This window comes from Lathamus discolor, chromosome 5 (assembly GCF_037157495.1).
Source record: "Lathamus discolor isolate bLatDis1 chromosome 5, bLatDis1.hap1, whole genome shotgun sequence".
Taxonomy (NCBI): domain Eukaryota; kingdom Metazoa; phylum Chordata; class Aves; order Psittaciformes; family Psittacidae; genus Lathamus; species Lathamus discolor.
Window position 1 is genome coordinate 10,006,029 of NC_088888.1, and position 27,895 is coordinate 10,033,923.

Below are 27,895 nucleotides of genomic sequence, written 5' to 3' on the forward strand. Positions count from 1 at the left end.
ATGCATTTTGAATGCGATGAGAAGCAATACCAGAGATGGCCAGAGGGTGTCACACCAGCCCCCCAACAATTCCTAGCAGATGACGAGCAACTTCTGAAGTCTAAAGACGGGAAAAAAGAAAGGGGACCAAACATGCCAAACCAAAAAGCTGCCAGGATTAAGAGAGTTGATAGGCAGCCTGCCAGCTGTCTCGATGAAGGGAACAGTGGGAGCATCATCATAGAATGGTTTGGTTTGGAAAGGAGCTTAAAGATTATGTAGTTATACAGAAATAGTAATATAGAGTCAGATAAGGTGTGGGGGTGTGTGTACACAGTGTCGATGCTGCCTCGTGGTGCTGCTGTGAGAGGTGGAGCAGAGAAGTAAAGAACGCACCTGAAGGGAGCTGCTGTGGGGGAGATGCAGCTGGGTCGTGGAGTGTGTGTAATGAGGATACTCCCGGTGTGGAGGCGCGTTGGAGCCAGGTGCTCAAGTCCCCCTCCGCACAGCTCTGTTTGTTCGGTGGGGATTTCTGTGCGGTTTTGGGTTTGGAGACAGGCAGCTGGAGGAAGGCGGGCACCCGCCGCTCCCTCAGACGCTGCTTCCGGCCGCCATTTCACCCGCCTTCCGCAGAGGGAAAGGGCCGTCCCCCCGCCCGCAGCCTTCGAAGCGTGCTCCGGGGGAGGGATGGAGCAGTGGGGCTCGCAGCCACGGGCGGTGCCGGGGTCTTCGCAGAGCCGCTCGCTGCCCCGTCAGCTCCGCGGCACCCTGGCCGCTGGAAAAGCCGTCACAGGACGCTCAGCCGCCGGCAGCACCTGGGCCGCCGCACCTCTGCCCTGAGGGAAAGCGCTCGTGCTGCTCCCTCAGCCCTGAGGCAGAGCGCTCGCGGTTCCTGAGCCGTGAGGCAGAGCCTTTGTGGTTCCCCCTCCCTGGGGCAAAGCGCTCGAGGTTCCTCAGCCCTGAGGCAAAGCGCTCCTGGTTCCTCAGCCCTGGGGTAAAGCGCCTGTGGTTCCTCAGCCCTCAGACAAAGTGCTCATGATTCCTCAGCTCTGAGGCAAAGAGCTCGTGGTTCCTGAGCCCTGGGGCAAAAGCATTCATGGTTCCTCAGGCCGAGGTCCAGGCCTCATGGTTCCTCAGTCCAGAAGCAAAGTGCTTGTGGTTCCTGAGCCTTGGGCAAAGCGCTCGTGGTTCCTCAGTCCTGAGGCAAAGCGCTCGTGGTTCCTGAGCTCCGGCCAAAGAGCTCGAGGTTCCTCAGCCGTGGGGTAAAGCGTTAGCCGGGAAGAGCAACCTGTGAGCTGTGTCGTTGTGGACGGCATAATCCTATTGCTGCCAAATGCTTTGTGCCGTAAGACGCTATGGCTCCCATTCTTGCCTCTTTTATAGTTCTGCTTGCAAAGGGACTTTATACTAGACCAGGGCTTGGTGCAAGAGATTCTTGTTGCCTCTCACTAAATATTTCAGTTTTTCATCTGATTCTCAGAAGTTTGGTAGGGGAGTAAGAGCTGTCAGTGTGGAATGTGCCCTTCTGCCTGTTAAAGGTTCTGCTGTGTGAGGACTTGGAGCGTGGATGTTTTGCTATTGGCCTTCCTACATGCTATGGGAAGTGATTTCATTGGTTTAAAAAGAACACACCAGAAATCCAAAGCCCCAAACTCCAACACTCCTTTAGGTTTACCCTTTAAATTAGTCTTGCTAATGACATCTTTGTCCCAAAATAACTGCCTCAGTGACCTCAAGAAGCAGGTAACAAAACATGCTGTTGGAGACAGGAGACAGAGGAGGAGAGAGATGTGGAGGGGGAGAAAAGAAGGAAAGATTTGGAATGCACAGATAGTTCCTAGAAAATTCCTGATGAGTGGGAATGTCGGCACACAGACATACGAAAACTGCACATGAGAATTATGGAGATGGCATATAGCTTGATAGCCAGCTTGTAGTTTATGCTGTCTTGGGATCAGACGAGGGCTTGGTACTGTATTAGCGTGTTTTGCATGCCAGGGAGCTGCTTGGTGATAAGGTGCTCCCTAAACCAGTCTCTTTTTGGACATTTTCTCCCAATCCACCTGATACCAACCCCTTGCACAATCGAGACCATGAAGAGAATCCTGCTTAGAAGAGAGCCTGGGCCTCTGCGCCGGGAAAATATCTTGGCTCAGTAATGAGCATTCAAAGTTATTTAGCAATATCTTAAGTAATGAATGGTGTATTTTGTTCCTGAGAAAAAAGTATTTTCTTTAAATTCCAAGGGGGCTTGGAGAGTAGGGCACTGTCTCTAGGTTCTTCCCTTATTTGTTACTGCACACCAAAGATTAGGACCCCCTTAATGTCTGCATCTGTGAATGGAAGGACTCTGCGTCCATCATCACTGGAGAGCAGTTGTCTGTTGGTCATTTTGGTGACCTCCCAAAGTCCCTGAAATAAAACAGTCAAGAGCGTTTTGGTACCTGGGGGCATGCTTCAGAAGGAGCGGGCTAGTGCATTTGTCCTGCCCTCTCACAGATGGTAAACTCATTCTTTATATTCAGCTGTTGGCCCAGTGGAGGGCCATGGCAGCTGTTGCTGTGGGAAGCTGCACGAACAAAATCTTTTTCATGTCCACATCAAGGAAAGTATTAAAAATCTTCCCAGTGCGAACCAGGTGAGACCACTTGTGACACTTCCTGAAGAGGTGGTGTACAAGTGAGTCAGACAGAAACAATATCACACAGTCTGCCTGGTACAGGAACTGATGGCTCAGTTAGCTGCCTGAAGCTGGAAGTTCGAATAATCAGGTCAAGGAAGTGTTTTTTTGCTCTCAGCTGAACCTGAGTTTCTGGGAATAGGTTGACAGTGAAGCTTTTGGTGGATAGTGCTGTGATTTCTGTAATGTGAAAGATCTTGTGGTGTGAACTCAAGGAATGTAGGAACACAGGGATTTGTGTCCACTGTTTCAGCTTCCAGGAGTTGTAGGTTGGAAGGAGCTTGGGTCCTCCCAGAGAGCCACAGGCTTGGAAGCCTTGCTGTGTGTTTGGGCTCCTCAAAGCAAGGTGCACAGCTGAAACAGAGTTTGTAGATACAATTAAAGATTTGGAAAAGAGGTGCATCTAGTGAAGGAAACTAATAGGGTGAAGGGAAGGCTGTCCTAGAAAAATACGAACTCTGGTACGACTATACCTTTAAGTAAAAGGAGTTTCCAAGCGACAGTTCCTTTTTAGTCTGCTCATTTCCAGTGAAATATTTTCATGTTTACAAGAAGGGGTTTTCCCTCTATCTTTAAATAAATCACAGTCTAACTAAGGTAATTCCACTGAACACTCCCCCTTGTAAGGCATTGAAACCTGTGCTTGCTGCTGCTTTGTAAAGGAACCTGATTACAATTTTGGAGCTTAGTTGGTGCTTCCAGGAGTTGTCAGCCCTCACCTCTGCCCCCAGTGCCATAAATTCTAATTTGCTTTGCCAATCTTTGCTTCTTCTAGATGACTTTTTTCTAATGTGGATTAATGCCACGCTGATCACTGCTAGAAACTGCGCACAGAAGAGCTGCAGCCGTCTGCTCTGCTGCACATCCCTGGATCTTCCAAAGGCACCCACTGGAGTGAAAGAGCTCGAGGTTCCTCAGCCCTGAGGCAAAACGCTCGTGGTTCCTGAGCTCCGGGCCAAAGAGCTCGAGGTTCCTCAGCCCTGGGGTAAAGCGCTTGTGGTTCCTCAGCCCTGGGGTAAAGCGCCTGTGGTTCCTCAGCCCTCAGACAAAGTGCTCATGATTCCTCAGCTCTGAGGCAAAGAGCTCGTGGTTCCTGAGCCCTGGGGCAAAAGCATTCATGGTTCCTCAGGCCGAGGTCAAGGCCTCATGGTTCCTCAGTCCTGAAGCAAAGTGCTTGGTGGTTCCTGAGCCTTGGGCAAAGAGCTCCAGGTTCCTCATCCCTGGGGCAAAGCGCTCGTGGTTCCTCAGTCCTGAGGCAAAGCGCTCGTGGTTCCTGAGCTCCGGGCCAAAGCGCTCGTGGTTCCTCAGCTCTGCAGGAAAAGCATTTCATATTCCTAAACCCCTGCTGTTGGTCCACCTTGACTGAAGGTCCTGCGTTGTGTCTTCTGGGTGCCGCAGCGTAGGCTCTGAGCAGTAGGTCAGAAAGCCCCTGTTGTTTCAGAAGGAATCAGCCCGTGGACACTTGGGGGATTTGAATGCCTGCAGAATTAAGTGACACTTTGTAGGTGAGGTGAACGGAGGGTTTAAATATTTCCATGGTGCTTGAATGGTGGAGTTGGTCCCTGAACAAGACCGAGGTGCTTAAATGCTGTAAAGACCAGGAAAAAAATTCTGAGCAGTGGCAGCTGTTCTATTTCAAGGCTCGTACAACTCTAAGAACTGTACAGGGAGTTTAATGGAATAGATACAAGAGTCATAGCTTGGACAATTAAACTGGTTTCATTAGAGGGTACACAGGGAGTTGGTTTGTGCCTTTATGAAAGATGTGTGGAACAGTGTGCAGGGCCCTACCAGAAGGAGAACACTGGCCAGGGAACATACTTCGGCAGCACTGTCTACAGCTCCAGTACTCCCATGGGATGTGCTTTCGCTCATGTGAATGTGGCAAATAATCCAGCTTAATTTGGGTTATGCTGTAGCCTCAGGCTTTCTGAGGTGCTGCAAGTGCTGTAGATGTGCAGCAGCGCTACAAATGCAGACACGTTAGCTACAGTGGCGGCTGTTTCAACTGCTTTTTTCTTTCCTTTCCCAAAAGGTGGCATATCTGGAAATATGTGCCTTGTGGTTTGAGTCGTAGCTCAAAATTACTCATGCATGTGTTATGACATCGACATTTTTCTATGGAAAAACCTCTTGCAGATTGGTGCAAGAATGGAGAGAGAATGATTAGACACCACTGTCCGGTATCGCTAGTCCAGTGCGGGCCCTGAAATCCAGGTACGCTTGTACTAAAAAAGAGCAAACTGTTGTACCCCCTGTTTTTAAGGATGTTCTTGGGGCAGGTCCAGTGTGACTTTATAGATCTTTGTTATCAACTGTGTGAAACGATGAGGCAGTGGCCACAACTCCCACCATGCTGTGCTGGGTCCAGCAGCAGTGGTCGTGTTGAGAGACTTGCCTGTGGTGCCATGCCCATAGAGCCATGGAAAGAGCAGCTGCTGGGGTGGAGTTGTGCTTCCCCTTTTATGCCGACAACAGTTTTCCTCCAGCATTTGGACTTTATGGCCAGGATTTTGACAGAATGTGGAAAATGCGTGGCTTAAATATGTTTTTATGTTGTTCTAACAGCAGCTGACTTGAGCAGTCTCGTATGCAGGAGCCCTGTGGGCACGGCAATGCCAGGGATCAGTGGCTGTCTCTTGTACTAGCAGTGTTATAGTTCTATGTAGACTCCTGATACTGCAGGGGACCCCACTGGCAGGTGAATCAGGCCCAGCAGTCAGCAGCACATGGAGTAGATCCTCATCTGCAAAGAATCTGTCGCCCCCGCCCCCTGGCAACACAAATTGATTTGCAGCAGGTGAAGGGCTGCAGCAAACTGGAGACTCCTTCAGGCAGGGCTTGTTGCAGTCCTGTTCCTGCAGCCTCTGCCTGGAGGATGCTTGCCCGCAGCAGCAGTGCTGGGACCTAGGAATGCTGCTCGGCTCAGGGAGGCAGAGCATGTACAAAAGCTGCATTTAAAACACTGATCAGGAGACCCTGGAGATACTGGCAAGTGCAGCAGCTTTTCTCCATGCTGTACAAGTGAGAGCCCAGCCTTAGAGACTGGTTAATGGGAAAGACGTTGGCCACAATAAGGGGCAGGGAAACATGCTGTGAATAATTTTGCATTTTCAGGAACAGCCAAGATCAGAAATCTTTTGAGGCAAGCCATGTTTATTGTTGGCTTGGAGTGTCTCTGCAGTAAAGAAAGCAGGGAATAAACCCCTGTAACAGCAAAGCAGAACACAGGAGAATGTTTGGAATGACAATCTGCATCCTTACAGATACACTAATCAGATAATCCCACTGAATATTTAGCGTATCTAGTGCAGAATGCAGACCTTCTTTTAGTTCTAACTCCTGGTGATTGTTTGTGTCCTATTAATTCCTTTGTTCTGAAGACACATAAACCCCGAACAAGACCCAACCCAAACTTGAGTGGGAATTACATAAATGAAGGACTTGGATACTAGCTTTGAAACTCATGTGCTTACTAGATACTGTCAAATTCTAGAGACCATTGTGGGTTGCCACCATTTGGGAGGAAAGGAATCCTGCACTAGTGGATGGGCAGCTAGTGGAACATACGCGAATGTGTAGAACTGAGGTGTCAGAGTTCTGGAATGTGAGCGCCTCACAATGCAGAGCAGTGTGAGGTCAAAGAGACCTTGCAGAGCCCAATCACCCTTGCACGTGACTAGTGCTGAGTTAGCGCTTCATGGAGAAGGAGTGCCTGTTCTCCAGGTCTAATGCAGTGGATTTGAGTCATTGGTACTAGCCTTATTTTAAGGCTAAGTACCATGCCCCAGCTGATATCTACTGTGAGAGCGTTCCCAAATTCAAACGCAGATACACAGCTGTGCAAGGCAGAAGCATTGACTTGGACTTGCCATGTGTGGCAGCAGCTGAACTACTGAAGAAGAAGGTGGGTATGGAAAAGGGTTGACTGTGTGATGCTGGTATCAGCCAAATGAGTAAAAATGTCCCAACCATATTCCCAAAAGCCTGCTCAGGAAGAAATAGTCCTTGGAGGTCAGTCCTTATGTGCTGGCTGAGGGTCAGAGTAGGTGGCTCACAGAGAGCTGCAGATGATCCTGCCCCTCACCAGTGGTGTGCAGAACATCTGTCTTATGATACGTTCATTTTGCTTTCTCCTGTATGAGCAGTAGCCATCAGTAGTACTGCCAGCCAGTCTTCACAGAGGCCAGGTCCTGAAATGGGGATCTTTCTTTGCATCATACCAGTGGTGTGTTCTCTCTCCTGGCTTGCTAGCTCAGGGCTGTTCAGAAGAATCAAACTGGTGCTAGTTTTATGAAAAATAAGAACAAACCGATCTTCTGAATGATTAGAAAACTCCCCTTGAATGCCTCTCTCACTGGATCGTTTTGTTGTAAAGGTCTGAGGTCACTTCTTCCCTTTTACCTGATCTACAGCTTCTTTTCAGTAGATACTAACACCCCAGATGAAGAAGCAGATGAGTTCATGGCATGGGGATGAAGCTGGGGAATCTCCAGAGCCAAGAGATGTCTCTCCCCTGGATGGCTGCATCAGCAAGGCTGATGGGCGTGATGTCAACACTGCGGGTGAAGATGATCTCTCCCAGCTTTCTCAGCGAGCCTTGAGCCAGGATCCCCAAGACAATAAGGCGAGGAGCACTGCTCTGGAAACCATTTGGATCGAGAAGAACCTGCAAACAGGGAGGATGTCTGAGGGTCTGTTAGGCTCACAGAGAGGTAAGGCAGGAGCCTGCTGGATCTCTTGTGGGAAGAAGGGTCTTTTCTCAGCCTAGAGAGGCAGGGCACATTCCCAGTGAAGAGCTGTCCCTGCAGGTACCCCTCTGCAATAACCTGCCCTGCTCTCAGTCCCTTGCATAGCCCTCCTGTTGTGGCAGGGGGCTACACCTGTGGGGCAGGGAGAAGAGCAGGGGGGTGTATGTGCAGGTGACTTCTCCTGGGTAAGGAAAGGCCCCTGAGCTCCCTGTTGTCTGATGGGAGCCCAAAGGACACTGGTGTTCCTCTGGTGGCTCTGTGGAAGTGGGTAAGCATTGTCCACTGGCCTGCTTCAAGTGACTGTCAGCACGGGCAAGGTTCCCTATGCAGTTTCCAAGAGATCTGTCCAATGAAATAGCTAGCTTCAGGTGCTGCTTTAGCTTTGCAGTGCTGATTCTGTTATGCTTTGTGTCTTTGCTTTGCAGGCCTGACTGACTGCAGTGACCCTAAAGAGGGAACCCTGAAGTCAGTAGTTTCCAGGTCACCTTCCCAGAGGCTCCTGCTAGCCTCCAAGCCTGTGCCTCCCATCCAGAAGCGCCTTCCTTCCTCAGAGCCCAGGAGGACGAGGAATGGAGAGCAGAAGCAGTGGAGAGCAGGAGCAGACGGTGATGACAGTGATGGAAAGAAAAAGGAGGTGTTGTCAGTGCCAAAAGCCTATAAAGTAAGGGCAGCAAGCCAAATCATGTGTCACACACCTTCAGTTTATTTTCTGTAGGCAGAGCTCTGAGATTTTCTTACTCTGTGGTGCGTGCCCAGGGAAGCAGCTGAGCCAGGGAAGAGCTCAAATGGACATTGAGCTTCAGGCTGTCTTTGCAGTGTGCCGACTGTAGACTTCATGTCCTCAGTGTGTATCAATGCAAGAGGTCTTTAAATCATTGCTGTGCTCTCTAGCGGCTCCTGCTGTGCTTTGAGTGAGAAAACACCATCAACCCATTGGAGCAACTGAATGTGTCTAATGGGGTCAATCATATTCTCGTCCAGTTAGCAAAATACACATAGCTGTGAACCATCTGTGTCACTGTGGTGACTGCTGCCAACACACCAGTGTCTTGGAGGTTTTTCAAATCAGCTTTGTCAAGGTTAGATGGGAAAAGATGTTTGCTGGAGCAGGCAGTCCTGCAGACTCGAGTCTAGATTGTCTCAGCTTTTGAGTTGTACAGCCATGTCCTTCTGCCCACTTCTTTCTAGTACGATTTGTAGAGTTGCGTGACTTCTGCACAGCTTCAGCCTCTGCCGTGGGTGTGCCCAGGGGTGAGCGATGGGAACTGGTGATTCTGGCTATGGGGAATAGAGTCCAGACCCCATCCCCTCGACTGCCTTTGCAGGAGGCACAGAAGCTGCAGTTGTTTTGGTTTTGCTGTGGTGGGCAGGAGAATGCAGACAAGTAACAGCTTGTGTACACAGGATAACCAGTAAAAGGCTAGAGTAGTTGATTTCAGGCTTGCAGATCCAGAGCCAAATGTATCCCTGACATTAACTCTGTTGGCTTCACTGGAGTTTGAGCAGGTCCTGATTTGGCTTTTTAGCTGTGCCGAGAAGAGATGTATACTGAGGAAGGGTGTGCATCTGCCCTGGCTCGCTTCATTTCCCTTCCTAGCCATGGCCTGGGGAGGCTAGGGAGATCTGCTGAACTTAATAAATGACAGTGAGCCTGAGATGATGACTTTTGTGGGAGCTGGATAGCACTGAGCATCCAGAGAGCATGGAAGCATCTGGGCCGAAAGGCTGGGGGGGAACTGTAGGAAGGGCAAACGCAGAAAAAATTATGGGATTGAGAAAAGCACGTGTTGGCAGTGTGCAAAATGGCTGTGGGCATGGGGCTGGAGTTCAGCGCTGGCTGGTCGGCACTTTAGGGACACTGAGAGGATAGTGATCTAGAGCCATTCCCATACAATATAAAAGGCTGATGGAGCCAGCGGCACTCAGAACATCCTTATGCTAAGCAGGTGGATGCCAGGTGGGAATGCAGCCACTGTCAGAGAGGTGAGTGAGGAGAGATAGCTGGCAACAGTGTGGGACACAGTCTCTCCTTCACTACTTCGCTTCCTGTTGCCCATTGTAGGCCAAGCTGCTCCATCGGTTTGACTTTTCTTTTCCTGACAAGTCCTAGATAAGAGCATGGCTAAGCCACTTGTTGTGGCATGAGTGGGGAAGGCTGGATGCTCGTGCTGAGCACCGTGTTCTCCTATCTCCAGGCTTCCCAGCGAACCAGGTGTTGCAGTGGTGGGAATGAGAAGATGTCACTGGGAATGCCTTTGATTCCCCCTATCGCAAAGTCAGCAAGACCTTCGGATGAGGCTCCTCACAGCCCTGCAGTGTTTCTCCCAAGCTCTCAGCACCTGGTTTTTCAGAAGTCTCTGCAGAGAAGGTAAGCCAAGGTGCCTGCTTCTCCGATGCGCCATTCACCTCATACTTCTTGTCTCATGAGGTTGTTTTCCAGTCAGATCTCCAACATACTTATGCAAACTTCTGTGTGTTCACCATTTCACATATCTATGATGACCCAGCACAAAGTCCAAACCAACATCATACACTCTGAGAGCAGGGGAGGAGGAAGAGGCAGGACTTAAGAGGACCTTAAAATCAGGTCCTCTGCTGGACTCTGATTCATTCGGTAATCTTTGTGATGACATTTGGGAACTGTATTGCATGGCTCTGAATACAGCATCTGGGTTTGTGTGTCATCTTTGCCAATTTCTGTACCTGCAGGAATATGCCAGGGCAAATATTGATTATTGTATATCTGTCTGCAGAGTCAGATGCTGCTTCTGCAAATGTCTGTTGTCACTTCCTCTGTGTCTGGGCCTTCACTGTGAAATGAGAGCCCAGCTAAATCTTGGCTTAGAGGTGTATAATCCTGTAGAGGTTTCATACTTAAATATGGTTTTAAGATCAAAGTGGACAAGGTGCTAGAGAACAGGTATAGGGCTGTAACTGGTGGAAAGATACTTGCTTGGATATGCCTCAGGAAATGTACTTGTCAGCTTTATCCTTGTTATAACAATAAATAAGGAGTCATAGGAATATAGTTTCAATTTAAAAGCTTCCGCACAGCTTTTGAAGTGCAGTCTGAGTACACTTGCCTACGAGTTGAGTTGGAAACCCCGTTTTTCTTCTTGAAAGAGCAGGGAGGTGTAATAGTATTCCCAGGAGACAGCAGTGGTATTACCATGTGTAACAAGACGCTTCCATCAGTTTAAGGCATGACCAGGCAAAGTTAGGCTTCTGCAGCTGTATAGAGGTAGTTGCCCCGAGTACAGACTTATGACTAGCTTAACACCTCTTGCTTGTTCAGAAAGGATGCGTGAACTAGAAAGAGGCACTGAGCTCCAAACGGAGAGAGAGCAGAAGTTGGACAGTTAAGGCCCAAAGTGAAGAGTGACTCCTGTGTTTCAGCTGGAGCTCGATGAGCTCTGTGTGACTTCAGCAACAGAAAGTTTAATGGCAGTTAGTCAGCTTTGTATATTGTTGGTTTTATGGTCTGCATTCCCTACTTTGTCAGAATGACGACACTTAGAAAGCTTGCCTCCCTTAATGCTACCCCCCATGTTTCTTTCTGCCTCCTCATATATTTTTTTATCTTCCATTTTCTTAAGGCTAAGATCAGGCAGCAGAGGTGAAGAGAAGATCCTTAAACCTCTAGGTAGGTAATGGGCATGACTGTCGTAAGATGACAACAGGAATCCTGACCCACGTGGGTGGCACTGTGGAAGTTCATTTGAAAACCATCCTGTAACTCTTTTCCATTCCCTGATGTGCTCAGACAGCTTCCCCAGAGCCCAGTCACTGGGAAATGTGCTCTGGTGATCCAGTGAAAATGACTGCAGCATTGAGTTGTGAATGGTAGGAGCTGGAGGGGTACCTTGAGGCCCTGGAAAAGCACGGCAGGAGAAGAAAACGTTCCTCTACCTCGTGCTCATACCTTTCATCTCCCTGCACGCTCTTTAATGGCACAAAGATTAGAGAAAAATGAGGCATTTTGCATGAAATGAGAAATGTTCCCAGTCCTTCCTCCTACACTTGAAGGAGAAAAAGCTTCCCTTGCAGCAGTTTCTGAACCAAACCCTTAGAGATCTGAAGTACATTCATGAACATTGCCTATTTTTGCATGGGGAGAAATAGTGAAACTGTGTGACAGGAAGTCCTTGTGACTATTCCATTTACTGAGGAAGACACTTAAAAAGGATCCAGCCTATACAGGATCAGAACTCTCTCTTCTCTGACAGCACAAACCTAAATTGAATGCTGAGTAATGAAGTGAGGTTTCCTTTGTGCAAGTTATTTACCTCAAACCACACGTGCTAGGTTTATTGATTACAGATCTCTTCCCCTACTCTGTCCGCATATGTCAATATTGCAAACTGCACCTGCGGTAGGACATGCCAACTGGCCTCTCCACGCTCCCTGCCTTGCATTATCATTAGCAGTAGGAGTTCTGCAAGACAGAATGCAGTGTCTGGTGCAGCTGGTGTCAGCCAGTAGTTTTAAGCTGAAATCCTCAGTGACACCGTTGCTGTCCCTTTGCCATCTATGGGTTTGTTATGATAGGAGAGATGAGAATTTAGCAAATAATTTTGCTGATGTAGAAAAGGGGCTAATACCCACTGGTCCCTCAGTTCAGTGTTAGTTCTGCCACATAATAGGCATGCCCCATAATAAAGGAATGACTCCTTTATTGTTGATATGCAGCTAGAATATCTGAATGCAACTAGGGAGACCTCAGTTGGAGTATTGTGTGCAGTTCTGGTGTCTTCAACGGATAGAGGACATGGAACTGTTGGGAAAAAGTCCAGGGGAGGCCACGAGGATGATCAGGGGACTGGAGCACCTCCCGTATGAAGATAGGCTGAGAAAGTTGGGGCTGTTGAGCCTGGAGAAGAGAAGGCTGCGTGGAAACCTCCTAACAGCCTTCCAGTATCTGAAGGGGGCCTATAGGGATGCTGGGGAGGGACTCTTCATTAGGGACTGTAGTGACAGGACAAGGGGTAACAGGTTAAAACTTACACAGGGGAAGTTTCGATTGGATATAAGGAGGCAGTTCTTTATTGTAAGCTTGGTGAGGCACTGGAGTGGTTGCCCAGGGAAGTTGTGAATGCTCCATCCCTGGCGGTGTTCAAGGCCAGGTTGGACAGAGCCTTGGGTGGGATGGTTTAGTGTGAGGTGTCCCTGTCCATGGCATGGGGGTTGGGACTAGATGATCTTAAGGTTCTTTCCAACCCTAACTGTTCTATGATTCTATGATGGTGGGTAGGTAAGCTGACATTTTTGGTGCATACATTCTGGCCTTGAAATGAACTATATTGTTAAACTCTCTCATTTATTATTGACCTGCCCATTTCTCAGGGTAAAAAACCTCCCAATGTAAGAAAGTTACTCCTCTTTCACTGCTTGGCTATCACATGATTTTATCATCTGTGAAGCCATGTAAGGAATGAGTAATTCTCTTGAGTTTTAACAGCTCTGTTAGAGAGCATTTCAGAATGAGTTTCACTGTGCTCATTCCCGTTATGAACATCACACTCTAGTCAGGCTGCCCAAAAAGTGGCCGAAGCTGCTACAATTTAGAATGGAACTGCTTGGGGAAAATTAATTCTGTAGCTTCGATAACACAGTTCTGGTTTTGGTAACATTCCATTAATCTGAAAATTTTCTATACTTGCCCTCTAAAATATTCTTGCAAAGAGGAGGAAATATTGATTCCTACCTTACAAAGGCATACAGCTATTAAAACCCAGGAGTTCTTTAATAACTGGGAAAAGGAGGAAGATTACTGAAATCAAAATGGATAGGAACAGATAAAAATCTTTTTGGGAAGGGCAGTCTCCATCTCTCTGCTCTTCTCTATCAAACACAGTTGCTCACCAGAAGCCAAGGGCTGAAGCCTTCATCACACAGTGGTTTTGAGTCTAGTGGGCAAGAGAGTACTGCTGTTTCTGCTGCCAGTGCAATACGACAGTACCTCCCATCTTTTTGAAGAGTTTACACGTACCTTGTTTTTCTCATACACAATCTATACGTGTGTCTTTCCAGGGCTCCCTCGTGAACCCATCTTGCCTGTTCTCCAGCGTCATGTTGGTGGTGGCATGAGATCTGAGAGAGGTTTTCATGAGCCAGTAGCTCCATTACGCCTCCCACCTATCCAGGCCAAGGGGATGGATCATGAGCAACAAAGTAATGTCATTTCTGCTGCCAGTGCAGTATGGTGGTACCCCCCCATCTCTTTGCAGAAGTTATATGTACCTCGTTGTTCTCATGCATAATCTATATTTGTGTCTTATTAGGGCTCTGCACTTGTGAACACATCTTGCTAGTTCTCCAGCATCATGTTGGTGGTGGCAAGAGATCTGAGAGAGGTTTTCATAAGCCGGTAGCTCCATTACGTCTCCCACCTATCCAGGCCAAGGGGATGGATCATGAGCAGCAAAGTAATGCCATTTCTCCTGCCGGTGCAGTATGGTGGTACCCCCCCATCTCTTTGCAGAAGTTATATGTACCTCGCTGTTCTCATGCATAATCTATATTTGTGTCTTATTAGGGCTCCACACTCGTGAACCCATCGTGCCTGTTCTCCAGCATCATGTTGGTGGTGGCATGAAGCCTGACAGAAAATTATATGAACCTGTGGCCCCGTTACATCTCCCTCCTATCCAGACCAAGAGGATGGATCATCTCACGAGCCCTCGCCTTCAGAGTGGTGACAACTCAAAGGACAGCAATGGAAGGGTAAGGGCTAAGGGCAGGAATGAGCAGGCTTCCTTTTCAGTGGCTGTTGAGTGTGTAGCCCAAACTGTCACTGAATATCATAATCTTTCCCTCTTGGGGTGTGGTTTCTCTTGGGACTACATCTGAGAGCTGCAGAGCAATTGCTTGAGTGGTTTCCCTGGTGCAGAAGTCACCGTTTGGGAGATAACGCTAAGGTTGTGCAAGAAGCCTTTTTAATGTGTGAAGGCCAATTTAGAGCTGATCTGCACAGCAGAGCAAGTTACACATCAGTGAACATGTGCAAAATGCATGCTTGGCAGCACAGAAACAATGATTACAATGTGAGTGTAAGCAAGTCTGTAAAGTAAAATGGGAGAGGCTGCTTTGCCTTTGTTCCCTCTCTTGCTGCCCTCATTCTGAATTTTTCAATTCACTATGACCAGTGTCTCCCCCACTTGTTTTCACATGACTCCCTTTTTGGGACTTATTCTTGGAGAGCAGCTGAGTCCTTCAGAAGCAAGAAATAAGAAGCAGCTGCAGTCACTGGCCGTGTGCATGTTAAGAAACAGCAAATTACCTCTCATGGCTGTTTATTGCAGCCATGTTTTTATTCCCCCATCCTGGCCTGTAGGAACTAAGCTCCTGCGCACTGGTACACCTGGACACCTGCACACCTGCAAGCACTCCTGTGACTGTCTTGGTTCAAGCAGGGCTTGAGCAAGTGGAAGGTTATGGCAGTGAAGGGTTATACATCTCTGGGTGTGATTGCATGTCTAAGTGATTGAAGGGGGAATTATTCTGAAGTTCTTGGGATGTCTATGCGGCTGCATTAAAGACTGTGACACTCTACAACTATGTTTGTGATGAGGTGTTCTGTATGGTTTATGTATCTCTCTTATGCTCTGTGATATATTTCCCTTGCAACTAGATCGATGTTACCTTGTCCATGTCAGTTCAGAAGATCAACTGGCAGCAAATGAGAGTGAAGGAGCTTCTGTGTAGAGAGAGGAAGAAAGAAAGAGAAAAGTCATTGCAGCTCCTGGCACAGGGTATTGACCCTGGGGATGCAGCTGAAGAAAGTAAGTGCTTACTACAGCTGTGGGCCTTTTGGTTCACTTGCTTGTTATTTGCATAGTGTTGCAATTGCCTGTGAAATGCACTGGAATGCTGTTGGCCTGCATCTGAGGACATAGGATGTCTTTCCGGTTTCCAGACGAAAAGAGAGGCATGAAATGCCTTGCCCATGGGCCACACTGAGTCACTGAATAGCACCTTCCATCCTTTGCGTGTGAAGTCTTTCAGAGTAGATAATTCTGTCTTGCAGCCTACACTGGCTTCAGACTATCTAACTGAAAGTAGCCACAAGGAAAAGGGAATGCGTGAGTCCAAAAGAATGCTTTTCAACCAAGGTGCAACCTGGAAGAAACAAAATTCAGCTACTTCTGAATAAAACTGAAAGGTCTGTCTCGTTGTAGGACAGATTATCCTGCTTATACCACTGTCTGGTGAGGAGCTTGCATTGCAGAGCCATGCTGCAGCCCTTGGCCAGTGCTTAGGAGTTTTTCTGGAAAGTTCATCTGAGTTCACATTGATCATGGATACTCTATATTCACTACGGAATATTCTACATGCTCGTAGAATGACATCACTGTTGTCCATGACAGTGCCATCAGTGACATCCACATCAAGCCTCCTCTGAATAGTTTCGATTTTACAGTTCCTCCATAGTTTGTAGAACAGGCACAGGAGCATAAAAATCCCATGGAGTCCATAGCTGTTCATTTAGATTCTGTGCAACACTTAGCATTCTTAGACAGTTATTTTCATCTACGCTTTAGAAAATGAGCTTTTGAGTGCAAGGCATGAAACTGTTGACCTATGGTGCTTTTGATGGCCAATGGGTTCCATTACAAATGCATTTGTCATCTGAGTCTTCTTACGTGTTGTGTATTTATAGAATAGAATCATAGAATCATAGAATAGTTAGGGTTGGAAAGGACCTTAAGATCATCTAGTTCTGACCCCCCTGCTATGGACATGGACACATTACACTAAAGCGTGTCACCCAAGGCTCTGTCCAACCTGGCCTTGAACACCGCCAGGGGTGGAGCATTCACAGCTTCCCTGGGCAACCCATTCCAGTGCCTTACCACCCGTACAGTAAAGACCTTCCTCTTTATATCCAATCTAAATTTCCCCTGTTTAAATCTTAAACCATTACCCCTTGTCCTGTCACTACAGTCGAGGCCCCTCTCGATGGCATTCCTTCCCTCCAGCGTATCAGCCGAACCACAAAGCTTGGTGTCATCTGCAAACGTGCTGAGGGTGCACTCAATCCCACTGTCCATGTCACTGACAAAGATGTTGAACAAGACCTCTCCCAACACCGATCCCTGAGGGACACCACTCACTACTGGTTTCCAGCTGGACATTGAGCCATTGACCACAACTCTTTGCATGCGGCCATCCAGCCAGTTCTTTATCGACTGCGTGGTCCATCTATCACATTGATGTCTTTTCAATTTAGAGACAAGGATGTCATGTGGGACAGTGTCAAACGCTTTGCACAGGCCCAGGTAGATGGCATCAACTGCTCTACCCCTGTCCATCAGTTCCGTAGCCCCATCATAGAAGGCCACCAAATTGGTCAGGCAGGATTTCCCCTCAGTGAAGCCATGCTGGCTGTCACCAAGCACCTTGTTGTTTTTCCTGTGCCTTAGCATGCCTTCCAGGAGAATCCGCCCCAAATTTTGCCAGGCACAGTGGTGAGACTGACTGGTCTGTAGCTCCCTGGGTCATCTATTTTCCCCTTCTTCAAAATGGGGGTTATATTTCCCTTTTTCCAGTCATTGGGAACTTCACCTGACTGCCATGACTTTTCAAATACGATGGGCAGTGGCTTACAGATCCTTCAGGACCCGTGGATGGACTTCATCAGCTGCCATGGGCTTGTGCAAGTTCAGGTTCTTAAGATGGTCTTGAACCATGTCCTGTCCTACTGTGGGCCTAAGGTCTTGATTCTCACAGTCCCTGCATCTGCCTTGCAAGTCTTTGGCGGTGTGGTCGGAGCATTTGCCAGTGAAGACTGAGGCAAAGAAGGCATTGAGAACCTCAGCCTCCTCCAAATCCAGGGTATCCAGTTCTGATAGCTTCTGGGGAGGGCCTACATTGTCCCTAGTCTGTCTTTCATTCACTACGTACCTATAGAATCCCTTCCTGTTACCTTTCATATCCCTAGCCAATTTTAATTCTAACTGGGCCGTAGCTGTATAGACCAAAAATTGCATTTTTCCACAAGAGAAAGCTTATGCATTGCACAGTTTGCAAACAAGTACATTTGATGATGGATAAATGTCATCTCAGGATCTTTGAAATACAGCCAGCAGGTACCTCTGAAAGAGATTCAGTATTCATAATTCTTGGAAAATAGCAGTACAGATAAACTGCTGCTTTCCCACGAGTACGCTAAAATGTATGTGCACTCAGCTGTCTGCTGTCTAGGATATTTGAAGTAAATGGAAAGATGGGCACTGTGGGGTTTAGAAGGTCAGGTATCACTGTTCCCTAGTAGTTGCTCCTTGGGGACTTGACCGAGCCCAGCAGGACTCGGTGGTTGGGGCTTGGTGCTCACTGGGGGCAGCTGGAGGTGTTTCCCCAGAAAGTCACTGGGTGCCTCTGTCCCCAGTGCTCTGGGAAACATGGAGGTGCTACACGAGGTGTGTAGACATCTTGGGAGCTAACTTCTGGGATAGCAAGCCCTGCTGGGCACCACTGCCTCCCAGTGACCACGAGCTCTGTGGTGCTCTGAATCTGTGAGCTGGGTGTGGCACCTGTATGGACAGGGGAGCTGGCTCTGTGTGTGCCGTGTTCAGGTTTACACAAGGAGTGGGTGCCCAGCTGTGGGTGCTTGGAGGGCTGGGTGCTGGGGCAAGCAACGAGCCAGACAGCAGGGAAGTCTCTGGGCCAATGCCAGTCTGCAGCCCAGTGATTTTCTTGGCTGAGAGCTGGGGTTGCAGAGTGCTTGGTGGTGGAGTATGCAGTGCTGGTGTCCAACCCTTTCTCTCTCTTACAGCAACCCCACTGCCAGCCACTGCTCTGGACTCTGTAGAGTGTGAAGAGAAGTCAGAGCATCGAGGTGACCAGGAAGCCAGACCCTTCCCTGACGCACAGCAGGGTCTGCTCGACACACTCACATGGCTCAGCAGTGATGACTGGTAAGAAAGCCCCATGTTCAGGCTTCCTTCTTCTCAGTGAGAAGCAGCCTTTTCTTTGCCTTGGTCCACAGCAGTGCTACAGCCACAGTCCATCTATGGTGTTTCCTAGTGTTGCCTTCTGCTCCATGTAGCTGGAAGCGTAATGTTCAGGGAAGAGGAAGTTGTGGCAGAAGATGATTTGCTAGCTGAAGTCGGAAGCAGAATGGAAGTGGTCATGAGTTCATAGATGACACAGATTGCATAGATGACAGCGTTGTGTCACAGTGTGTTGCATGATTTAATTAATTGCTGTTTGAGAAGCACCTGCCTTTGTTTGACCTGGTACCCTGGTATTTGCAGAGGATGCAGCTTAGGTCTTTAGTGGTGCGAAAAATCAATCTTTTTTGTGAAATTGCCTTTCAGGAAGGAAAAGACCAAGGGGCTCTTCAGTGTCAGACGCTTGGCTATCTGCCACTCAGAAGTCCTTCTTAGTAGACTTCATGGTGTTTCCTTGGCAGTCACCAAAGAGGTAAGAACATTGTGTCTTAACTGTGTCCCACGTGCGTCCTCCATGGGGCGTAGAGTACATACGAGCTTGTCCATCTGCGTGTGTGCTCAGTGTCTGCCTTCACTCCGAGTTTTAGGCCTCATTTTTCTCACAGCTGTGTGACCTGTCCGTAAGACCTGTCTGTCCACACAGCTGTATTCACTGGTAGGTAGAACATCTGTCTTTGTCCTCTTTGAGCTTGGTGTCTTTCTAGGGAAGTGCACAAAAGCAGAAACTGAGACACTCATCAAGTGATTTGCCAGGGCCCAAGTGTCTGCCCAAGCTGTAATTAAACACTGCAGCTTTTGCTTCCCAGCCTCCTCCCACTTCATCCTTCTCCTTAGCCTCCTTGAGGATTGCCTGTAGGTGTCTTGTTTCCAGTGTTTCTTGATGATGTCTTCTCCTCCTTACCTTCTGTGTGCTTTTTGGTAATTTGCCCTTTCCATTGAGCTGTTGCCTCTGTGCACCAGTGGAATTTTGCAGTGCAGCCTATGGGTGAGGGGTTTGCTTGGCAGTGGCGCACAGCTTCACCCTCTCATCTCTCATCAGAGAGGTGTGAACCAGAACTCCTGAATAACATCTGTGGCTGTATTTCCAATTTGGCACTTGTCTGTGGCCTGAACCAGCTGCTTCTCCTCTTACTACACGATTGCCAAATGAATTCCATTTTCCCTTGTTTGCAGAAGGCAGTAAGGCTTAGCTCATGTCCATGAAAATCAGTTCTTCTACACAGTATTTCATGATGTTGGAGGCTTGAATGGCCCTTCTGTTGAAGACTCCATTCTCTCTTTAAATCCTTAAACTTTTCTGTTTAGAGGTACAGGACTTAGATTCTGCTACTCTGAGATCAGGGTTAGCTGCAGCAGCCCTTTCTGCTTCACTTATCTGAGTTTTGTATCATTTTTTTCTTTCTGAGGAAATTACCTCCTCTCTTGTTCCATAAACTCTTGTGCACAGACATCTTTCAGCTTTCATTTCGCTTCAGTCTTAGATTGTTTTTTCACTTTTAGTGCTTTTGCTGTTCCTTTCTGTTAGCAGGCACAACTAAGTCTGGCAGAAAGAACCACTGGTCTGTGCTTCATGGTATCTTTCAAGTGAAGCACATGACCGTGACATGCATCTTCCTTACCTTTGTGGGGGAGAGGCTTTTGGCAGCAGGGATCACTCCAGGGCAGCACTGAATACTGTAATACCCCACCAGTGGCAGCTGTAGTTGCATGTGATCTCTGAGATCCTTGCGTGCCTTGAGTCCAGCAGAGTGGGTTCTCCTGAGGTGACAGAGCTGCAGATAGACTAGATCCTGCTGCGAATTAGACTGTAGACTTGAGAGCTTGTGCTTCCTGTTTCCTGGTTGAGTGCTCAAACTGCCAGTGTTGCACTTTTGGACCGGAGGAAAGTAGTATTGTTCCTCTGCCTTATTGTTATGATTTTGCCTTTATAGTTTAAAAGCAGCTCTTTCCTTAATTTTCTTTTTTGTTTTGTTTTCAGTAAATGGCCTAAAATCAAAGCAGGGTACAGTAGGAGCTAAGGAGCACACTTTGTCTTAGGTGAAACAATATGTTTCAGGCCTGCAGTCTCATTAACATTTTACTGTAGAAGCAGACATCAGGCCACTGAAGAAGTTGTTCTCAGAGTGTGTTTCTGTGCTTGTGGTCTTCTGCTCTTACTGTGCTTTTATGTTGCATCTGGACACAGTGAGAAATCTTGTGTCCTGCGATGCTTGTCTGTGGGAACTGATTTTCTTTACAAGGTGATTCTTATATCTCCCCTTATGACTTCCACAGGTGAATAACCTTCGCTTGAAGGTTTCTCTCCTCGCACTCAACACTCTTGAAGAGCTCTTCAGGACCATGAAGAAGCATATGGACCCTTTTGTGGATGAGGTTATTCAGATCTTACTCCAGAGGTTGAGGAACTGCAGCGTGTCAATTCAGAAAGCAGCCAGTCGGTGCCTGGGGACCATAGTGGGGAGCGTGACTCCTGCACGAGCAATGACTGCTCTCATGGCTAGTGGAATCCAGTATGTCGTTTTAGTGATCTGCTTCAGCTTAAATTGTGTGGGTAGGGGGAAGGGATGGGAGGCAGAAGAGTGATGATGGGAGGCAAGGGTCCTTTCTCCTGCATCTGCTGATGACTGAGTGACTAGACTTTCTGACAAGGCTTGCTCCCTTCCTTGTCATCTGCTTCTGTCCTTCTACAGCCTATTTGTTGCAGCAAGTTAGGCAGCCTTAGAATACCAGTGCTGTTCCTGAGAGTTTTGAATAGGCACGCTCTAGAAAGGACAGCCTGGCTAAAACAACTGCTGCGCTTTCCTTGGCTTTTGAAAAGGGCGAAGCATGCGAGGTACCTCTTGCCAAGTCTCAAGAAGCAACCTGGTTGCATTGCTGCATATTCTGCAGCTCCATGCTCAACAGGAGTTTCGCCCTCATTTGTTTCTTCCCAAAGGTCTGAAGATTTGGAGATAAACACGTGGAATCAGCCTCAATCGTGCTGCAGCTTTGTATGTGCAGTGGGAGCCCTCTGATGAGCCAGCATGAATTGTCTTTATTTCCCTCTTTCTCAGAGTTAGTTTGTCTATAGAAATTGAGTATCAGCTAGGCCAGGGAGATTGAATTCCTCCTCTTCCTTGCAGGTAGTGCCTCAGTACAGTGCCAACATTGTGTTTATCTGAGGTCAGAATCTTCCTCAGGTGTCCCAACACTGCAGCGGGAACACATGCCTCCCTCTCCCAGCAATGACAGAGAGCACGCTATGGTTGAGACCTGTGCTTTTGGCCCTCCTTTTCCCTCTGCCCTAGTGTTTCTTCTCTTGTTTCCAGGCACTGCAATGTCCTGGTGCGGAGGTGTGCGGCTGAACACCTACTGGCCACAATGGAGCAAATTGGAGCCCAGAAGCTCCTGTCTGGCAAATATTACAGTACTGTGGCGCTTGTTCGTGCGGTGGTGAAGCTTGCTCAGGATTGTCATCCGGACACAAGGTGATGATCTTCATTTTACCTTCTTAAACATGAAAACTCTGTGATCCTAAATGATAAAATCACAACATAGTGGAAGGTAAAGCAAATGCTAAGTTGCTTCGCAGTGTGGGTAATGTTGTCTGGATAAATGAGTGTACTGGGTAAGATGAGGTTGTCCTGCAAGAAGGACCACTGAGGAATTCCTGTGACTTGAGTGATTCTTTATTGCAATCAGCTGAGCTCAGATTAGTGGGTCAAACAATTTTGTTTGGGTTTAGGTATGCAATGCAAAGCTGAAGCGTTGGCCACTGTTCATCAGTGAAGCATCCCAAACATTTATTTCTGATAAAGTTAAGGCTGTCCTAGAAAAATCCCAGCTGTCTGTAGGCAGGGTATTCAGTGTTTGTAAACCTCTTTGTTGTGGTTTAAGCCCAGGCAGTAACTCAGAACCATGCAGCCCCTCCCTCTCTTCCCTTTCTTCTTTCCCCCACCCACTCCTGGGGGATTGTGGAGAAGATTCAAAAGAATGTAACTCCCACAGGTTGACATAAGAACTGTCCAATAACTAAGGTATAATACAATACTACTGCTACTGCCACCTATAATAATAATGATAAGGGAAATAAGAAGGGGAGAGACTATGAAACTGAAAGGCGAAAAGGAAAAGAAAACAATAAACAGCAGTGATGCCCAATACAATTGCTCGCCACCCACAGACAGGTAGCCAGCCTGACCCGAGCAGGGATCTGGCTTTGCGGGTGACTCCCCCCAGTTTATATACTGGGTATGACGTGCTGTGGTATGGAATACCCCTTTGGGTAGTTTGGGTCAGGTATCCTGTCTCTGCTTCCTCCTGGCTTCTTGTGCCTCTCCTCACTGGCTGAGCATGACAGACTGAAAATTGCTTGATCAGGGTAAGCATAACTTAGCAACAACAAAAAGCATTGGTGTGTTACCAGCATTGTTCTCAAACAAAAGCTGAACACACAGCACTGTACCAGCTACTAAGAAGAAGAAAAATAACAATTGGAGCTGAAGCCAGGACACTCTTCTGCAAATTTAGTTGCCTGTGACAGTCACAACTCTTTCTTCCCAGTCATTGTAGAATGTCACTGTCTGTGGCTGAACTACCTCCAGATTTCCTCTTGGAGGTAACTGTGGTTTCCAGCTGTAGCAAAACCAAATCGAAACGTCGCCAAACCTGTACTTAGATGAGTACGTTAATTCCTAAGAACATCTGGCATTCAGCTTAAAATATCAAGCGATTTTCATAGCACTTTTCCTTTATTTATCCACAAGAGAGAAAAGACAGTAATAGTCTGTATTCCATTCTCTCCTTGCTGTGTTAGGTGTTACGGACAGAAGATGCTGAGTATGCTGATGAGTCATCAAAAATTTGAGAAGTACTTGAAACAGTCTGTTCCCTCACATGACTTGAGAGATGTTATGGCAAAAATAAGGCAGAAAGTAAGTATTTGGCAGAAAGGAGAAATGTCTCCTTTATGCAGGTACTGAGACTGTTCTTGTGAGATTAAAGCTGCCTAGTCTTTCCTTATCTCCTTCTTCTTCTGCTGAATCATTTTGCTTCTGGGAATGAACTGTTGATCCGAGGCCTGTTTATGTGCGGGCAGTGAAGGAACTGGTGTTGTTAGAAAGAGAGAGAGTGTATTTTGTATGCGAGACACAAACAGGAGAGGGAAGCAGGGGAAAATGGTTTTACCTTCTAGCATAAATACTCTTCTCCCAGTAAAGCAAGGAAGTGTGAATAGTAGTATTTGCAACTTTAGAAGGCAGGAGTAGTGCCAAGAACATTACCAGATATACGAAAGATGTACAAGACAATCGTAATTCGTACGTGTATTGTCTGTGTTCTGGGAATACTGCCCTGCTGTGCCGTACTGTGGAGTTGAAGAAGCTTTGTGAATTCAGCATCCGGAGGAAAGTCATCCCCTTCTGTTTGTTTTCATTCCTCTCCGTTTACCTTTTAAGAATGTGCCCTTGTGCAGGAACAGGGAGAGTGAGTGTGAACCAGAACAACTCCCAGCACAGTAGGCCAACTTCCAGAGAGTCCAAAATGAATGTTCCTTTATATTCACGTGTAGGGCATAGAAGAACTTAAACGCGAAGCTGCATCTGCCAAGGAATCCCAGGTGTCCATGAAGAGCGGCCAGAAGATGTCCCAGAACAACTTGCCTTCTGATGCAGGGTACCGAGCACGTCTGTTGTATCTGACAAAGCACATCACAGGCTTTACATGCCTCTGCCTTAGTAACATCTTTTGGGTGGAGACCAGCAGTGCCAGAGATTGTTTCCTTGCCCCACAAATGTGGTGTGATGAAAAATGCCCACTTCTGCATTAGGCTGAAGAAACTTTTCTGGAGGGTTTTCCACAGAAATGGAGAGAGAAGAAGAGACGCTCACATGGGACGAGTAATTTCAATCAGGGCATTCTTATTTGGTGCTTGCTGTCTCCTCGTGCCAGCAGGGTCCTCTGGATCCTTTCTGATATGCCTCAGTCTCTCTGCATAGGATTCATCTTTTCAGATGCGTCTGAGCTATTTATCCCAATTCCCACACCAGCTGTAGGGATCAGCTTCTCCAGGGTAATAGTTTCCGTATAATATGACACCTCCAATAAGATGAGGCATTCAGACTTGGAAGTAGTGCCTATTTTTCCCCACAAAGGGATGCTAGATGAATACCTCGAAGACATCTGAAGATAATGAGAAGAATCCCAGCCTCTGTACCTCGGTTTCCCTGAATAAGCACTTGCGATAATGTTACTTGCAGATTATCTCCTGTAATGATAGCCATGAGATCCAAGTTGCTTTTCAGATTCAGATCAGGATGTAGCCAAAATCACATCATTAGGAAGTGTCCTTGAGATGTTTTCCTCACAATTAACTGCAGATATTAACAGGAAAAGGTCTTATCTTGTTTCTGTTTCGCAGTTTGAGGTCTGGCTCTGGTGTGCCCAGCTTACCCTGTCAGAGAGTCCATCACCCGTCAGTTCAGGCTGTGGAGGAAACTGAAGAGTTCATGAAGCTTTACAGGCTCCTGACAGCTGAGGACTTTCAGTCCCGACTGGAGGGAGTGCAGCTCCTCCGAGATCACTGCAAAAGCAGCCCCTGGTTCATCACCACTGTCAGTGTCCAGGTATGCGGGGCACCTCGATTGCTCCTTTCCCGTTAGCTCCCTTCCCAAGCCTGCACCATTAAAGTTAACTCAGTGTGTTTGGCACTGCGTGCCGGTTGCTTGGGATAGCATAATTTAATTCAGCTCCAGGCTTCAGGGCAAATAATTTCCATCCAGATGTAGTTCTCTGGCAGGTGCCTCTTGGTGCTGTTCATGGGATGATGAGAGAATTTACTGTTGTTGTAGCTTCATCTATGTCCTCCTGTCATTCGGGTTGAAATAAAGAAAATCCAGCCCCTGAAAGCTTGGCACTTACTCTGTAGAAGGAAAATGGGTTGGGCTGGAGAAAGAAATATAAGGCTGGGTTGCTCCTGTCAACTTTATCTTGTCTTGCGCAGACACAACTCTGCCCTCTTTGTTTCCACCCTCATCCCTTTCCTCTTCTCACCCTTTTTGGGGATCCTCTGTTCTCTTTGGAAAGAGGAGGAAGACAGTTAGAGGCAGATCCTCTCTTCCTTCTCCTGCCAGCAGCTGCTTTTTTTCGCTTTTCCAGAAGATGGTGCCTGTTAACATGGCTGTCAAGGGGACCTGCTCTAAGGAGTACTGCACAGCACAGTAAACTTCAGAAGTCTGCCTGTTAGCTAGGCAAATGGTCTGGGTCCTGGAGAGGTCAACAGAGCCTTGCACTTCTCCAGATGCAGGTTCTGAGATCAAACAAAACTTGGATGTCCTCCAGTCCCAGTTCTGGCAAAATCAGAACTACCCTCAGTACTTGAGAGCGCTCTATGAAAAAAGAGGCATCATGATTTCATACCTCTATACCAAAAATACTATTTTGCATTATTAAGATGGGATTAATTTAAAGATTTATAGTAGGTAAACAGCACATGATCTATCCTGTCCCCACCCAATCCTCTTCATAAAATACGGAAATCTTTTTAAGCAGCGTGGGGTTGTGCAACCACTACAGTGAGTACAGGAAAGGAGTGAAATTGTGCTAGCAAGCACTGAGCAGACAGAAAGGATTCCATTCATCTTCTACATTGCTGGGTGCTTGTTCCCACATCCCTTCTTGAAACAAAGACATTTTAATCCAGCTCTCATGTTGTTTGTTTTCTTAACAGGTTTTTGATTTTTATGTCCTGAGGATTCAGGACGGCAACAAGAAAGTGAAGCAGCAGGCACTGGAGGCGTTGGCTTGGATGACATCCATGCTCAGAGATGCCTTACACCCAGTGCTGGTGTCTCTGGCAGAAGCAGTGACTGAGAACCTGAACTCAAAGCACCCAGTGATCTATGCTGCAGCTGTAAAAGCGCTGGAAGCCTTCATTTCTCAGCTAGGTAGGGTTGACCTGTGGCATGACCTCTCCTCAGCCGTGGCTTCTGCGTCTCAGAGTCAAGTGAACACTGAATCTGTTGATAGCTGTTGTCTGTGAAAATATCCATCTGCTGCAAGAGGTTTAGGAAGTAACTGCCTGCATTCTGTCTGTCCCAGTCTGTTGTATCATGTGGAGGTGTGCAGCTGAATGGGCGCTGCTTATCACCTGGATCATATGTCTGATTTTAAATTCAAAAGAGAGGACATTAGTTGTCTCATCTGAATGCTTCTTGGGGGATTGCTTGAGCCCACCGGGAGCCAGGTATGTGGACATCTCGGGAGCTTACTCCTGGGATAGCGAGCCCTGTTGGGCACCACTGCCTCCCAGTGACCAAGTGCCTCCCCACTCCCTCGTGAACCCATCTCACCTGTTCTCCAGCATCATGTTGGTGGTGGCAAGAGATCTGAGAGGGGTTTTCATAGCTCCATTACACCTCCCACCTATCCAGGCCAAGGAGATGGATCATGAGCAACAAAGTAATGTCATTTCTGCTGCCAGTGCAGTATGGTGGTACCCCCCCATCTCTTTGCAGAAGTTATATGTACCTCGCTGTTCTCATGCATAATCTATATTTGTGTCTTATTAGGGCTCCCCACTCGTAAACCCATCGTGCCTGTTCTCCAGCATCATGTTGGTGGTGGCATGAAGCCTGGCAGAGAATTACGTGAACCTGTGTTACAGTCTCAACTGTAACACTGGTGCCAGGAGACGGCAGTAACTCCAGGGCTGAGCTCTGGTGCAGTCTGGCATGGTGTGCTTACCACGCCAAGATGTGTGCTCCCCCAATCAATTAGCCACTTACTGCCTCAGCCCTCTGTGCTGCTGTCTGGCTCTTCAGCCAGCTTCTCTCCTATTGATTGCAGCAAGGGTTGCCTCTGCATGGAAATTAGAGTCTTGGTACAATCATGCTGTTGAACTTTGAAGTGCTTAACAGCTGCAAGCCTCTCATCCCAGGGCATGCAATGAAAATTGGGAACAAGCAGTGCCTCTTCTGTCACTCCACCCAAACAGGGTGTCTGTGCATAGCAGATGACATACAGGAGAAGGGCTGCCTGGTGTTTGCAGGCTCCTCACTACCTGCAGTAAATGTGCACCAGATGGTGAGAATCACCATAGAGATTTTCATCTCTCCTTTGTGTGGACCCTGCCTCGTGTTATGATCCTGAGGAGAGGGAGTTAAGAAAAAAGAATCTTGGAACGATCCTCTGAACGTCTTAAACTGTTACCCCTTGTCCTATCACTACAGTCCCTAATGAAGAGTCCCTCCCTAGTATCCTTATAAGTCCCCTACAGATGAAGGCTGCTATGACTTCTCCACGCAGCCTTCTCTTTTCCAGGCTGATCAGCCCCAACTTCTCAGCCTGTCTGCATACGGGAGGTGCTCCAGTCCCCTGATCATCCTTGTGGCCCTCCTCTGCACTTGTTACAACAGTTCCATTTCCTTTTTATATTGAGCACACCAGAACTGCACACAGTACTCCAAGTGGGGTCTCACGAGAGCAGAGCAGAGGGGCAGCATCACCTCCTTCAACCTGCTGGTCACGCTCCTTTTGATGCAGCCCTAGACACGGTT

The 27,895-nt window shown here is 47.6% G+C and overlaps 1 protein-coding gene across 1 annotated transcript; it reads left to right on the top strand.

Annotated features, from left to right (window-relative positions):
• On the top strand, positions 1 to 27,015 carry LOC136014601 (TOG array regulator of axonemal microtubules protein 2-like). The gene is made up of 19 exons (XM_065679437.1): positions 1 to 227; positions 538 to 973; positions 6,432 to 6,566; positions 7,089 to 7,374; positions 7,836 to 8,071; positions 9,606 to 9,778; positions 11,007 to 11,053; positions 13,441 to 13,581; positions 13,946 to 14,133; positions 15,041 to 15,191; positions 18,185 to 18,326; positions 18,729 to 18,834; positions 20,637 to 20,872; positions 21,671 to 21,829; positions 23,158 to 23,275; positions 23,911 to 24,014; positions 24,712 to 24,964; positions 26,068 to 26,284; positions 26,909 to 27,015. Exons 1-19 carry the CDS (start codon positions 1 to 3, stop codon positions 27,013 to 27,015), a joined length of 3,462 nt encoding a protein of 1,153 aa, XP_065535509.1.
• Positions 27,016 to 27,895: the final 880 nt, after the last annotated feature.